The sequence below is a fragment of the Capricornis sumatraensis genome, chromosome 3 (assembly GCF_032405125.1).
Source record: "Capricornis sumatraensis isolate serow.1 chromosome 3, serow.2, whole genome shotgun sequence".
Taxonomy (NCBI): Eukaryota; Metazoa; Chordata; class Mammalia; order Artiodactyla; family Bovidae; genus Capricornis; species Capricornis sumatraensis.
Genome location: NC_091071.1, coordinates 2,736,644 through 2,751,939, shown reverse-complemented (window position 1 = coordinate 2,751,939; position 15,296 = coordinate 2,736,644). Strand labels below are relative to the sequence as shown.

At 57.5% G+C, this 15,296-nt stretch overlaps 1 protein-coding gene across 1 annotated transcript in view; it reads right to left on the bottom strand.

The window, feature by feature from the left end:
- Positions 1-1,730: 1,730 nt before the first annotated feature.
- Positions 1,731-15,296, bottom strand: part of SDK1 (sidekick cell adhesion molecule 1) — a 718,540-nt gene continuing 704,974 nt past the window's right edge. The window contains exons 42-45 of the mRNA XM_068967809.1: positions 13,485-13,622; positions 11,722-11,842; positions 11,284-11,413; positions 1,731-1,976 (exon numbers count right to left, since the gene is read on the bottom strand). Coding sequence (XP_068823910.1) covers positions 1,731-1,976; positions 11,284-11,413; positions 11,722-11,842; positions 13,485-13,622 — 635 coding nt within the window. The remainder of the gene's footprint in view (positions 1,977-11,283; positions 11,414-11,721; positions 11,843-13,484; positions 13,623-15,296) is intronic.

Sequence of the window (15,296 nt, the reverse complement as noted above, 5' to 3'; positions counted from 1 at the left end):
ATGGAGGGAGGGGGAGGGATGGGAGGGGGAGGGGGAGGGATGGAGGGAGGGGGAGGGATGGGGAAGGGGGAGGGGGAGGGATGGGGGAGGGGGAGGGATGGGGGAGGGGGAGAGGAGGGAGAGAAGGGAACCTTTCCACACCTCCTACATCTACTTTTGGAGAAACCGAAAAGGGTTTTTTATCCAACACAAAACTGTAGAACAGAAAAGGAGTTTCTTTTCCTCACACAACACAAACTTTTCTTGGTCTCCTGGGGTCACACCCCGCAACTCTGAAAGCAGAGGGTCAAGATGGCCCTCTGCCTTGAGGAGGCGGGAAGAGGGAAGGAGAGACCCCACAGACTACACGACCTACGGCCTGGCCCTGAGACAGGCTCCCTGCTGGCACTGGCCAGACGCTGGCTCGCGGACAGGCCAGCCGCCCAGGAGGACGGACCGGCCCTGCTCCCCTGTGCTGGGGGGTGTGGACAGGCCCCTGCGGACCAGGCTGGACACGGGGCCTTCCCACAGGCCCTGTGGGCACACCCTGGAAAATGCTAGACTGGGGCCAGGGCTGGGGCTTGACCACCTACACCTCCCACTCACTGCACAAAAGCGATGTGGCGCGCTAGAGGCTACCGTTTGGACTCATTTTCAAAGCAGCTCATGCTACTTTCATTTAGCTAAAAATAAAGGAAAACAAAACAATAAAAATTAAAGGGAAAAAAGGTTTCCAGAAAACCCGTTAAGGCTAAGAGCTGGCCTGGGGTCGGGGGACGGGACCCCAGCACTGCCCCAAGGAAGGACGCGGCCACGCGCACAAGAGAGCCTGGGGGGCACAGGGCGGGGTCCGGGGGGGACTGGGGACCCCATCTTCTCAGAGCCGTTCTGCTTTACTTGGAGACACCGCGGCTCTGTGTCTTTCCCGTGGACAAAGCTAAACAACGAACAGAAAGGCACTGCAGACAGCTGAGACGCATTCATTTCATGTGGCATATTTTAAAAAAAGATAAAAAGGTTTAAAAAATACTCTGGTTAACAATGCACACCTCTTATACAACCAGCGATTCTGCGCCGCTGTCTCGTCTCCTCGGGCCTGTGCTGGGCACTCGGGAGGAGCGAGCTTGGGCGGGGGCGGGGGCAGGAGGTGGCTCCCAGCTGGGACGCTCCTGGCCCCTGGATGATGGGGGTTAAAAGAAAGGACCGAAGCGGGAAAGCCCCGGGTATTTCACCCCTGGAATGAGCCCTGGCCTCTGCCGCCCTGTTGCCAGGAACTGTGAAGCCGGCTCCTCGCCTAAAGCTGCCGAGTGAGGACATTTCAGGGACGTTCGCATGAGGTCGGGAGGCCCCGGGCCCAGGTCGGACACCTGCTCCTCGCGCCGGGAGCCCCCGGCGGGCGCTGGTTCTCAGGCAGGAGGTACAGCAGAGAGAGGGAGGCCTGGAGGACCCCCGCGCCCTCCCCCCAGCCTTCCCAGGCCGCACGATGGAGAAGCCGGGCCCCCAGGGCTCAGGCCTTCCCAGGTCGGCGTGCCGAGCCCTTGCACCCGGCGAAACACACCTTCTCGGAAAAAGAAAAGAAAAACAAAGAAACCTGCTTCCTGCAGCGATGTTACAAAAAGCCAGTTAAAAAAACGTTCCTAATTGCAATCGTGTTCACAAGGGGGTGAAATCAACCATCAGCGTCAGATCCTCTCAACCCAGCTCGAGCCCAGTTCCGGGAGGTGATTGTCTCGACACGGCCGCCGCTCAGCTCACACGAAGGAGGAGAAGCCGGTGAGCGGAGTCCGGGCGCCGCGGGCCGCGGGCGCGAACACGGCGCTCTGCGTGGTGACCACCGCGCGCGGGGCCGGCCCGGCCTCCGCCCCCGCCACCGCCTCGTACCTGTGCGGGGCCGCGCCCGCGCGCCGCTTCCACGAGTTGTAGTAGGTGGGGTCGCTCAGGTAGTGGTTGACGAACGAGTGCTGGGGTGGCGCGTCCTCGGACTCGGAGTCGGTGACCTGCGGGCGGACGGGCGGACGGAGCGGGCTCAGCCAGGCGGCTGGGGACAGGGGAGGCCTGGGGCTCAAGGAGGGCACCGACGGGGGCTGACGTGGGAGGGTACGCGGTGGTCTTGAAGGGGCTGCCCCGGCGGGAGGGGCGGCCATGGAGAGTGGGGGGTGTCGAGGAGGGTGGGGGCCACGGGGGTGGGGGAGGGCCACACGGGAGGGGGAGGGTCACGGGGGGTGGGGCCACGGGGAGGGGGAGGGGAGGGGGAGGGGAGGGGGAGTGGGAGGGCCCCGGGGGGGTTTGGGGCCACAGGGAGGGGGAGGGCCGGAGGGGTGGGGCCACGGGGAGGGGGAGGGGGAGAGGAGGGGGAGGGGAGGGGGAGGGGAGGGGGAGTGGGAGGGCCCCGGGGGTGTTTGGGGCCACAGGGAGGGGGAGGGCCGGAGGGGTGGGGCCACGGGGAGGGGGAGGGGGAGAGGAGGGGGAGAGGAGGGGGAGGGGAGGGGGAGTGGGAGGGCCCCGGGGGGGGTTTGGGGCCACAGGGAGGGGGAGGGCCGGAGGGGTGGGGCCACGGGGAGGGGGAGGGGGAGAGGAGGGGGAGGGGAGGGGGAGTGGGAGGGCCCCGGGGGGGTTTGGGGCCACGGGGTGGGGGAGGGCCGGGGGGGGTGGTTGGGGCCATGGGGGTGGGGGAGGGCCCGGGGGGGGGTGGTTGGGGCCCCGGGTGGGGGTGGCCCGGGCAGCAGGGCTGGGCGGGGGGCGGGGGTGGGGGCAGGAGTGGACGTCTAAGGTGGGTGGCGCCGCTCACCTGTTCGTCTCCCCTTCCCCTCCTCCCACCCCACCCTGCTTCCCTCTCTTCCCACCATCTGGGCGTGGATCACCCCAGGGCCGGCCTCCACAAGACCACGGAGAGCTCAGCGTGTCCGCAGGGGCCAAGCTGGGCCGCGGGAGCCAGCTCGTTCCTCCCAGAGGCTCTGCTCCCCCACCCATCCCTGTGCCTGAGCCGCTCCCAGGACCTGAATCCACTGCACTCTGGCTTCAGGAGAGTCTACACGCCATCCCCTCCCGCCATCCCCTCCCAGGACAGGTCTATACTCCATCCCCTCCCAGACCAGGTTTACACCCCCCCCCAGGGGATACCCTGTGTCCTCTGTGGAGAATGCTGTGGAGCCTGGGAGTGTGGAAGGCCCAAGCGCTGCAGACTGCCCGAGACTATGGCACAGGCCCCCAGACCGAGGGTCTGATGGCGAGCTCAGGCAGGGTGAGGAGACGTGTCCTCCGTGGGACACGTGCCACATCCATGCCGACCTCTGTGGGCAGGTTTCCGAAGACAGAGGCCCTGATCGAGCGTGGTGTCTGCTGTCCAGTGTCCTGGGGCCCCTCCCTCTGCAGCACCGAGGGGCCTGACCCCTCACCTCGGGGTCCCAGAGCAGCCGGTGGAGGAGGCGGGCGGCCCGTGGAGGTTCAAGGTCAGTGAGCCAACGGGAACCTGCCCTGGGAGTTTTCCCACCGCTCCTGGAAGAGCTGAGTGCTTCCCTGGGGGATAGGGATGTGGGCCCTGGGTGGCGGGGCCGCAGGCTCACCAGGCGGCCCCCAAAGCCACTGGGACAGAACAAAACCATCGCGCAGAATGGAGAGGGGAGACTGAGAGCTGTTCCTTCAGCTTCTCCCTGTTCCTCTAGGGAGAGGGCGAACGTGCCCCCACCTCGGGACACACGGGGGTGCGGTGAGGGCCTCGGGGCTCCTGTTCAGGTCTTGCTTTCGCTTCCACGGGAAAACACAGGATTAAAATGCCGTTCTTCGTCCTGCCGCCTGCTCTGTTTATTGTGGATATGACATTATTATTTTTTAATGAGGATGTATTTTAGTGAGTTAGAATTATTGACAGAAAGGAAACGCTGCGGGGTCTTTTTTTTTCAAGTTTCCTGTGTGATGTGAAGTAGCGATGTGAGTCGGTTTCCTAGGAAACCGAGGAAGGCCAGCCTGTGATTGGATGAGCCTGCACACCCGACCATGAGTTTCTGAAGGCGCGTGGATGCCTGGCAAGCAGCTGACAGAGATAATCTCAGGACTTCTGGTGCTGCGCTGGCAAGATGAAAGACTCCAATGTTATTAGAGGATTAATTAAGTGAGAAGGGGCTGGTCTAAGTTGGCTGAAGCCAGAGAGACCTTGAAAACTGTTTCTGTGAATTTTGAAAATAATTTTTAAGATGTGATTTGAATAGTAGCCCTGATATAATTTGTAAGCAGCTGGGCGATAAAATGGAGAGAGAGCCCCTTATTTCTAAGTGGAGAAACATCAAGAGCCACAGCGTGTGTCCTGCGAGGCTGATGGTCTAATTCAGAGCCACTCTGATCAGCCAGGTTCTCCCGCACCTGTGAGCCAGTTCTCAGAATTGTCACTAGAGTAATATTTCTGAAAACGGTTTAAAAACACCCCAGGGAGAAAATGATAGCATCACAGTTTTTTTTTTCTTTCAGTGAAGTATTAGCTTTGCAGAAGAGCTTTCCCGGCAGAGAGCTCACAGGGTGTTCGGCTCTGGAGGAGAGGGTGGGCAGTAAGGGTGGGCAGGGGACCCCCTACCTGGGTCGTCAACCGACTATCAATACAAAAAATACTTCCAGAATGGCCAGGAGAAGCAGCAGGTCTTCCCCACAGTAGAACAATGACTCAACTGGGGGAAAATCGAATTATCAACAATCATTTAGAGTCCCTGGAAATGGTGCCAAGGGCATACAGCAAATGGGGCAAGATTTATTGCAGAAAATCTAAAATCACTAAGAAGAGCAAGAGTCTGAGCCGCCTGAACTCTGAGTGCTCCCCCACCCCCAGCCGGGGTGACGGAAGCTCCACTTGCGGAGGGGAGGCCCGTGTGGCCAAGAAGCCAGGGCCCCTCCCCTAAGACTCCGGGTCCAGGAATTTGGTTTGACCTGGAGGAGGAAGCCGCCAGCATCTGCCAGCCAACTGCTTGTCCCCAGCTCCACGACGCAGAGGTATTCCTTGAGGTGTGCTCCGGGGAACTGGGCTCCCCTCCTCACCAGGGCTGCTGGGAGGCTGGCTGACGTGCACCAGGTTGGCAGGCTGAGAACACTGAACCCGACTGCACCACCCTCGTGGCGGGTGGAAGGACTGCCACGCAGGGGAGCTGGGCCACAGCCAGAAGCCCAGGGCTGTCCATCCCCACTGAGCGCCTCACGGGTCACCATGGAGAAGGGGGCCGTTGTCCCCACCCCAGCTTCGGTGCTGTGACACAGCGGTCCTCATGGCGGGAGAGTCAGCCCTTCAAACGGAGAGCTGCCAGCTCTGCTGCAGGGGAGTAGCTTTATTTGGACCATGGCATGCCTCAGGGCAGGCGTCCCTGGTGGCTCGGATGGTAAAGAATCTGCCTGCAGTGAGGAGACCCAGGTTCAGTACCTGGGTCAGGAGGGTCCCCTGGAGAAGGGCATGGCTACCCACTCCAGTATTCTTGCCTGGAGAATCCCACGGACAGAGGAGCTGAACATGGACATGACTGAGTGACTAACACTTTCACTTTTCATGCCTCAGGGCATTGCTGGAAACTGGAAACCTCAGGAGTGAGAACCTAAGAGCTAAGTCCTTGATAGTAACGAGTGGAGCGATGAACGCGCCAGAGGTTTAACAGGGAGGACCAGGCAAAGAGACAGCTGACGGGAGCCCTCTTGGGCTTAGAGAAGAATTCAGAGATTAACGATGTCCTGCTGCTGCCTGGGCTGTGATTGGCTCCAACCGTGGAGTAATTTATACCCCGGAGCCTTGTCGAAAATGATAGAGCTGCCAGGGAGAGGAGGTTAACAGCTGGGTGTGATGCCAGCTGTGGTGGGCCTTCCGGAACCTTAGTGGGGAGGTCAGAACAAGAGACGGGGGGATGCCTAGTGGAGACCTCAGTTGTCCCTTGTTGTCATGGAAACCACACACATGCCCAAGGCCGCAGCTCGGAGGGGTGACGACAGAGCGGATGTGTTGCTAAGGACGTGGGCTTCCCTAACTAGTCCAGACAAGTCACTGAACAAATAAGTGAACAAGGACAACACACAGAGGGGCCTAAATACGGGTATTCAAAGTGAATACAAGATATTTAAAATATTTTCTTATTTTCAAAAAACAGCCAAGTGTGATCCATACACAGGGAAAAAAAAAGCAGGCAGCCTCTATGGAGCCTCAGATATTGGCAGCAAAGACTTTCAAAGTAGCTATTCTATTGTGTTCAAAGAACTGAAGGAAACCATGTTTAAAGAATTAAAGTATGCTGACACTATCACACCAAGTGGAGAATATCAATAAATAGATAGGAATGACTTAAAAGGACCGAGTGAGAAACTCCAGAGTTGAAAAATACCATAACCCAATGTAAAACCCACTGGGGGGACTCGACAGTAGATTCGAGCTGGCGGAGGAAGGCCTCAGTGCACCTGAAGATAGACCCGTAGAGACGGCTCACCACGGTCAGTCGCTCAGTCATGTCTGACTCTAGCCCAAGTGACCCTGTGGACTGCAGCCCACCAGGCTCCTCTGTCCATGGGATTTTTCAGGCAAGAATATTGGAGTGGGTCATGCAACTTGAAAAACAAAGAGAAAAGAATGAAAAAAAATAAACACAAACCAGAACACCTGATATGTGACAAGGCTGAGTGCAGTAACGTATGTGTAATGAGAATACCAGGGTGACAAAAGAGGAAAGAAGCAGAGAAAATAGTGAGAGTTATATGACTTAAAACCTCCCAAATCTGGTAAAAAATGAGTGTGGTAACATATGTGTAATGAGAATACCAGAGTAAGAAAAGAGGGAAGAAGCACAGAAAATACTGAGAGTTACAATGACTTAAAACCTCCCAAATCTGGTAAAAAAACCAAAATCAAAACAAACAAAAAAAAACCCTGCATACTCAACAAGCTCAATATACCACAAGTGAGGTAAATGGAACAAGAGTCACACCCAGACACATCATAGTTATAGTTAAAATGCTGAAAGACAAAGGCAAAAAGAAAGCTGAGATCGAAAGGAGAGAAGTGACTCATCCAGTCCAACAGAATTCAAATTACGTTAACAGCTGACTTCTGGTCAGCGAAAATGGAGGACAGGAGGCAATGGGCTAACACATTCCAAGTGGTGAAAGAAAACTGTCAATCATGAATCTTTTATTTAGCAAAACTGTTTTCATAAATGAAGATGCAATAGGACATTCTGAAATAAACAAAAACAGGAAAATTCATTGCTAGCAGACCTGCCTTATAAGAAATACTAATGGAAGATGGTCAGGTGGAAGGCCAGTGACACCAGACAGCGGATCAAATCCACACACCCACAAAAGCAGCAACAGACCATCACACAGGGAATTACAGACGGCAGTGGAAGGGCCTGGCCTCCCTTCTTCTCTTATCTGATTTAAAAAGCAATTTCCTAAAGCATTAGGTATATAATTACACTGTTGGGTCCAGGATATATAGAAATGCAACAATTATAGTGGCACAAAAAGGAGGGGAGAAATGAAGAGGACCAAAAGTCGTAAACAAAATGGTTAATATGAAAAACTGTAAGACTTGTTCACCTTTCTCCTCCCAACTTCTTTAAAAGACAGAATTCTGTACAGTTAGAAAAATGCATCCTTGGGTCTGTCACAAATAGGGGAGGAGAGAATAGGTTTATACAAGAATAAAGTTTCTATATGTCACTGAGATTTAGAATAAATCTAAAGCAAATACTAATACGAGGGCAATCACTATAAAAAAACAACTGAAAAAAATATAGTAAAAGCAAAACAAGGGAATTAAAACATCCGCCGGATATACACTAGAAAGTAGCCGCTTAACAACAACAAAAGGACAGTGAAGGAAAAATGGGGACATAGAGATGCGTGAAAATTCTGGCATGAGCAGCAGTTACATCAACTGTGAATGGATTAAACAGTCTGGGGAGCAGGTACAGACTGGCAGGGTGAGTAAGACAGCACGGTCCAACCTTATGCTGCCAACAAGGGACACGTTTCAGATCCAAGGATTCAAGCAAGTCGAAAGTGAAATCATGGAAATGGCATCCCATGTGCACAGGAACCAAAGGAGAGCTGGAGCGACTGTGCTGACGTCAGGCCAAATAGACTCTGAGACAAACACTGTTACTAGAGACCAAGAGGGACACGCTATCCTGAAGCAAAGGTCTGTCCACCATGAAGACACCACGGTTATAGACAGACATGCACCTGCAAAGAGAGCCCCTAAGTACAGGAAATTAAACTGCCGGAAATGGAGAGAGAAATAGAGAATGCTAACAATAACTGCTGGAGACCTCAGTGCGTTAACAGATGGTGGAAAGATCTAGAGTGTGGAAGGCTTGAGCGGCACGATAAATCAACCGGACGTAGCAGACACACGTGGAACTCTCCACACAGCAACAGCAGAGCAACACGGCCTTTTCAAGTGGGTTCTTGCAGCACAGGCCAGATGCTGCACCGCAAGGCGAGACTCAATAAGTATAAGACAGTTGGAGATGCACAAAGTATGTTCTTTGACCACAGTGGGATAAAATTAAAAATCATTAACAGCAGAAAATTTGGGAAGCTCATAAATGTGAGGAAACTAAAAACACACACCTAAATAGCCATGGATAGAGGAGCCTGGTAGGCTGCAGTCCATGGGGTCGCTAAGAGTTGGACATGACTGAACGACTTCACTTTCACTTTTCACTTTCATGCATTGGAGAAGGAAATGGCAACCCACTCCAGTGTTCTTGCCTGGAGAATCCCAGGGATGGGAGAGCCTGGTGGGCTGCTGTCTCTGGGGTCGCACAGAGTCGGACATGAGTGAAGCGACTTAGCAGCAGCAGCAGCAAATAGCCTACACGGTGAAGACGCGAACTGCACGGTGCGTCAATGACATCTCAGTCTGGTTAAGAGACCAGACTAGTTCAAAGGAAAGGCTCCCATCGGAGCTGGCACTTCCAAGATCCCTCTGCGGGGACCCCATGAATCTGCCTACAACTCTCCCAGGTTGTAAGGTTCGAAGCTGGCCCCTAGCAAGATGACAGAGCACAGAATTCTGGGGGAAAAGACGGGTCTCACTGCATCTACCCGGGAACTCGGAAGCAGACGGGGAGCCCAGGACTCCCGGAGCCTTCACAGGAGGTGCCCGCCTACCACAGGCTTGGGGGGCCTGGAACCCCAGTTTCAAGGTGAGTCCGCACTTTTGATCCACTTTCTAGAAACAGAAAGTGTTAGGACCCGCAAAGCATCTGTGGGAATCACGGAAGGAGCCTCTTCCTCCAGGCACTGGGCACGCCACGGCCCACCCTCACTCGGCCGCGCGTCCCAGGCTACGAGAACTCGGCCGGCCTGGCGGAGGGACGGGAGGGGGCCCGCCGCCTGGGTCTGCATCCAGGTCCACCCAGGAGTGCGTGTCTGGGGAAGACACTCAAAACCCTGGCAAGCCTCAGCTCTCCCATCTGTTACGTGAGGACCTGAACGAGCCCCTTGCAGGATTTAGGGTGCGTTTCACACCCCTCTCGCCTCCTACCCTCACCCGCGCCCTTCTTCCCTTCTTGCTGCCTTCTTCCCCGTGTGCGTGTGATGTCTGCATATGTGCATGAGTGCACACATGTATGCCTACGTGCACGTATAGGCCTAGTGCCCGCAGGCACTTAATAATCCTCCATGCGAATCAGCTGGATCTGACTCGCAAAATGCCCCCGTGTGTGAGGACAGACTGAATGGCCCGCATCTAGCCCATTCTGAGCGTGCTTTTATGAGCAAATAGTCCAGAATCGACGAGTCCAGACCTGGCAGTGCTGGGAATGGCCTCTGTGGCCCGGGTGTTGGGTGGGAGAAGAGGGGAGGGGTGGGGGTCAGTGTGCTCTGGAAGCTGAGGGTGGGGGTGCGTGTGTAGGGTGGCCTCAGCCTTAGGGGTGTCCTGGGGACAAGGACGAGAACCGCCTGCCTCCAGGCCCAGCGGAGGAAGCACTCAGCGCTTAGCCCGCGTGGAGCTGTAAAGCTCGCGGGGCAGCGCGGGGTCACTGTGAGCATCGTCGACGATGCTCTGAGAGCCCGGGGAAGGCAGGGGCGGGGGCCGCCTATGACCGCTGACCTGGGGAGCGCTGGACGGCAGCCCACCCCTTCCCGATGCGTCGTCTTTGGGACAAGTGGCTGGAAAAGGCCACGGCCTCCTCATTAGGAAGCTGGGCTCAGCATTCTCGCTTTTCCTTCCACAGACAGCCCCTCGCGTGGACACAGCGCTCCCCCTGCACGCCCGCAGCGCAGCTTGCCGCTTCCAGGAGCCCACGGCTGCGGCGCAGACGGAGCCCACGTCCACAGAGCATGGAGGCCAAGCGGCCGCGGGCACCGGGCCCTCTGCCTGCCTGCCTGCTTGCCGGCCGGCCCCACATGCGCTCCTACACAAACCACAGTTTGAAAGAAGCCATTTAATTGAGCCTGAGGGCACAATCAGTCCTAAACGCAGGTCAAAATGAAGGTGAGACTTATTTTAGATTAAATATTGATTTAGAGTATGAATGCCAAGCGGTGGGGTGGGCCTCATGTCTGACAAACAGCTTGGCGAATTCCGTCCCCGTCGCGGTGTCTCTGAAACCCCGTGGTCAGGACTGGGCGCCCAGCTCCCTACCCGCGCCTGCCGGTTCGCTCCTGACTGTGAGATGTGCTCGTGGGGAAGGGGCTTCCCCGGGGAAGTGGGGGTCCTGTCGGCGCCCCCACGGCTCCCTTCAGGGAACGTCACCCCCACCCCAACACAGAGACCTCCGCCAGGACGGGCCCAGGCACCAAGATGTGCGGGACAGGGCCCTGGGGGTCATGGCTGGAGGCTGACAGCCCTAGGGGGTGGGGTCTCCCTGGTCCCGGGGCTCCCGCCCCGCTCCAGTGACCCCCATAGCTGACAGCGCTGCTGCGGCCAAAGCCGGTGCACAGGAGCCTGGCGGGAGGGGAAGCCCCTGTCTGGGGTGGGCGGGGCTCCAGGTTCTACATGTCAGGTGGGTTCGGGGCCCCGTTACCCCTCGGGGGTCCAGAGGCCGCCACGTTCCCCCGTGACCTTCAGGTGGATCGGGTCTCTATCTGAGCGCAGACTGCAGCAAGGAGGTTTGCAAACCCAAAGTCCACTCTGGACCAGGGACTGACCGGGGAGGTGGCCTCGCGCACCAGAGACGAGCGTGGACCCTCCCCGTCTGGGAAGGGGCACCCTCTGTCCCGGCTCTGCCTGCCGCGAGCCTGTGTGTGTGTGGAGACGCGGTTGGGACCAGCGCAGGACCCCCGGGGGACGGGAGGGCCCCCCCCACCCCCGGAGCCCGCAGCGGGGGGGCGGGCACCCACCTCGGACTCCGTGGCGTCGCCCGGCTTCTCCTGGAGGGCCGCGCTCTCGGTCAGCGCGGCGCCGTTGTACTTGTTGCAGAGGTCCTCGTCGGAGTAGTGCAGCCCGCCGGGGCTCGGCCGGGGCGGGGACCTGGGGACGGGACACCAGTCAGCCCCGCCTCCTGGCCCGACCCCCTGGCCTCGTCGCGGCTGCATCGAGAGGAAAGCCATGCATGGCCTCTGGCACTGTTTTGGTGCCATGCAAACAGTTCCCAGGCCGCCCGCAGCTTCCAGTGATGCCCGGAGGGGCCGGAGGTCCCCCAAGACCAGGCCCCTACCCCTGAGACCTGCCTCTTCTTTATCCCTAGAAACGTCCTTAAACCATCCCTAGCACCCGCCCTCCTGCCCCTGGGATTCGGGGGGACCCGTGGGTGTGGGCCTGGCGTGCTGCCTTGCTACCTGGCCCCATTCTTCTTTGAGAAGGTGTTCTTGACGTTGCGGTGGCGGCTGTTGAGCTCCAAGGCGGCAAACCCCCCGTTGTCCAGGGTCACGGACTCCTCCATGTTGGAGATGCTCTTACCTAACGATGGGCGGAGATGGCGCAGACCCGTCAGGAAATGGACGTCTGGGGCCCAGCCCCGAGCCTCATGGAGCAGGGGTTTGGGTTGATGGGAGGTGAGCAGGTGAATATTATAATCAGAGAGGAAGTCTGATCTGGTACAAGAGAGCCTGTCTTCCAGGAGGGGTGCAATGAGGCAGCACAGCAGTTTCGGCTTTGCGTGTCTCCTGGGCGGGCAGGCAGACATTCTGGTGGACATTTTTTTTTCTCTCTTTTTTTCTGGGCATTAATGATGATGTTAAGTGAATGCTCCAGGGTAAGGCTGAGGATTGGAAGCTGCAGGTCAGATTGGACTCTGCGGTCTGTTTCCCAGATGGAGAGGGAGAGGAGGGAAGGCAGGGAGAGTTTCTCTGCACCAGACGTGGGATTCTGTAATAGCATTAACTCGGGAAAATGACATGCCATTCATACACTGTAAATCCCGCAGGAATCAAATCTGATTTACGAACACTTGTTAGAAGTGAATTTACACAGAAAAAAATAAATCCTTTCTTGGAGGGATGAATGGCTCAACGTCACAGAAGCAAGCGGCAGGCACTTAGGGCCTCCTGGTTTTACTAACCCTCTTGGTGCAGGGACTGCGGTGCTGGGGGCTGCGGTCGGGGCATCTGAGGGCCTCTGTCACAGAGGACCGTTTCCAGTGCCCTGGAAGGTTCCCTCCCTGTTTATACTTCTGCACTAAGAACACCCACCATCCTGCCTTCTAGAAACATCCATTCGTTAGGCTGCTTCTGACCTTCCTGTAAAGCAAGCCTCGCTGTCTGTGCCCTTCCATGGCCGGCTCTGCCCACGTTCATTTGTCCATTTTTCTAGTGATGGGGACTCTCAGCTGTGGACACTCACTGAGCACTTGCTCCACGCCAGGCCCAGCCATGCTGGGAAAATGGGGCCCGGGCGGCAGAGGGCTCAGAGCCGGGGTGTGGGCCCAGGCAGCACTCGCCTCATCAGTGAGAAGGGCTGGACCACAGACCCGACTGTAACCGTCCTGGGTGGCACCGAGGCAACTGAGCTGCGCCCCGCTCACTGTTCTTGTGATACTGAAGGGGCCATTTCTCATCTCTTGAACGCTTTCCACTGTTTTTTTTTGAAGGTCCTAGCATTGTTTACATATTGCATCTATGTGTTTAAATTTACCAGTTAAAGTTAGCACACCTTTAAATCTCTGGGTGGAAAGAGATATGATATAAAAATAGCAATCAGTGCGTGCTCAGTTGCTCAGTCGTGTCCGACGCTTTGTGACGCCATGGACTGTAGCCCACCAGGCTCTGCCGACCATGGGATTCTCCCAGCAAGAATACTGGAGTGGGTTGCCATTTCCTTCTCCCACTTTCCGGTTTTAATCATACTAAAAACCACTCCTGCGTTTGGGCAGCTGCAGAAGTGGAAACAGACTCTCAGGGGCCAAAGGATAAAGGACACATGGCCTGCTTGAGGGCAGAGCCGGCCAGACACTGGTGCCCAGAGCCCGTTTCCTGCCTCCAGAGGGAAGCCTGCTGTGCCTGTCTTAGGGACTGAAATGGAGCATGGTGTGGGCACCCCAGACCCCGGAGGGAGAAGCCCGACGTTTCGGCCCGGGTCCCCGGGGAGGCGGGGGCGTCCCCACCTGCGCCGCAGTTGCGGTACTTCTTGCTCTGGCCGTGCAGCAGCAGCGAGAACACCACCAGCAGGATGACCAGCAGACTGGAGAGCACCATCACCAGGAGGAACCACCACTGCTCGTAGAAGGGCGTCTCCACCTGAGCTGCAGGGCGACAGGCGCACGGTCACGTGGACGGAAACTCTGTCCCCGCCGTGACCGGGGTTGGGGGGACCCCTGCCTGCTCGGGGTTGTCCTGGGCGGATCCACTAGCTTCCCGAAGAGGCTCTGGGTCCGCTGTCTCTCTCGGGCCTGGGGTCCCCTCGCCCCCGCTGCCCCCACCCCGGGCCTTGGCCAGCGAGCTTACATTCCCCGTTCCATCTGTTGTCTGGGTTACAGGGAGGGAGGGACAGAAGTGCCCAGCCCTAAACCGCCTGGCCGCCCCCGTTCCCGCTGCCACCACCTGGTCTCACCGCCTCCACCTGCCACCAGAACCCCGCTGAATCCTTGGCATCACAGGAAGTTCCCGGGTGGAAAGTCGGCCCCTCCTGCACGCGCTGCGCCCACGAGCCTGGGTCCGCTCAGTCTAAGCCTGGGAGCCCCATGACCGACCCCTCCGGCTGAGAGCTGGATGCGCCCACACCCGCCCAGGAACCTTTGCTCACACGCTGCGCTGGGGGGCCTGTCTGCTACCTGTCGGCCTCCTCCGCTGCGCCAGGGCCCCCCACCCATGGAAGCTGGGGCTGTGTTCTATGTATTTCGAGCCCCCAGCAAAACAGAGTTCCTTTGAAAGAGGATTGTCTTCCTCATGTTTTATTCTGTTTACTGAGAAGAGAGAGATGGGAGTTGCTTTTTGCCAGGTGCCGGATGGCCCTGGGGTCCCCTCGTGCCTTCCACCTGCTTCCCTGTTGGGGTCATCGGTTGTGCAGGACAGGACGGGGGCCCCAAGGCCTGCCGCCCAGAAGCAGAAACCCGCCAGAACGGTCTCAGCGGACGGACGTGAAGCGTGTGCGCCCTGCGAACAAGCGGGAGTCCTCTCTGGCTACCCCGACAGCACGGGGCGGGGGGGGGGCCCTGGCAGGTGGCAGCACTTTAGATCCGACATACATGAGCTGGATTTCAGAGGGACGTGCGAGCCAGGGTGCCCACGCCCCGAGGACAGGGAGCCGTGTTCTTACGCAGGAAGCAGCCTCTGCCGCCCCCTCTGTGTGCGCGGAACTGCGAGCCCTGTGCGTTTGGAACTGCTTTTGTAATTTCTTATACGTGGTCGAGGGGAGCAAACCCTGAGTTGGTGAACCAAGGGACGGGCTTCCTTATTCCATTCTCTCTACTTTGGGGTGGTTCACAAGTTTCTTCATAAAGACGAAGCGGAAGAGTAGATTTGGTCTTTCTACCTGTTTTTCATTCAACAAGCGAGTGGTGCCCAGGTTGTCCCTCTCACCAAGCGCCGCTGGAACCCACGGTGCTCCCAGACCAGGAGGCGTGGGGCCCGGGTGCCTGTGGACGCTCTCCTCCCTCCAGGCCCACTCAAGGAAAGGATGAAGGATGTTTCCAATTTAAACAAGCACAGTCAGCAGCTTAAACAGATGTGACTGTGGGGATGGGGAACATATTTGTCTTGATTGGAAGGAAGGCTCATGGTTTCTGGCCCAGAATTGGCCTGCGACCTCCAAACGTCTCTGCAGCCAGCTCCCCTCTCAAATTGGCTCCAGGTGGTCGGCCTGCAGCCACCCCCACCTCTAGAGCCTGGCTTGCAATCTCGGTGGTGTGGAAGGACCACCTTGGAGCTAGAAAATCATCAGGCCCAGACCCATGGCCCCCGTGATGCAGCTGCTGTCC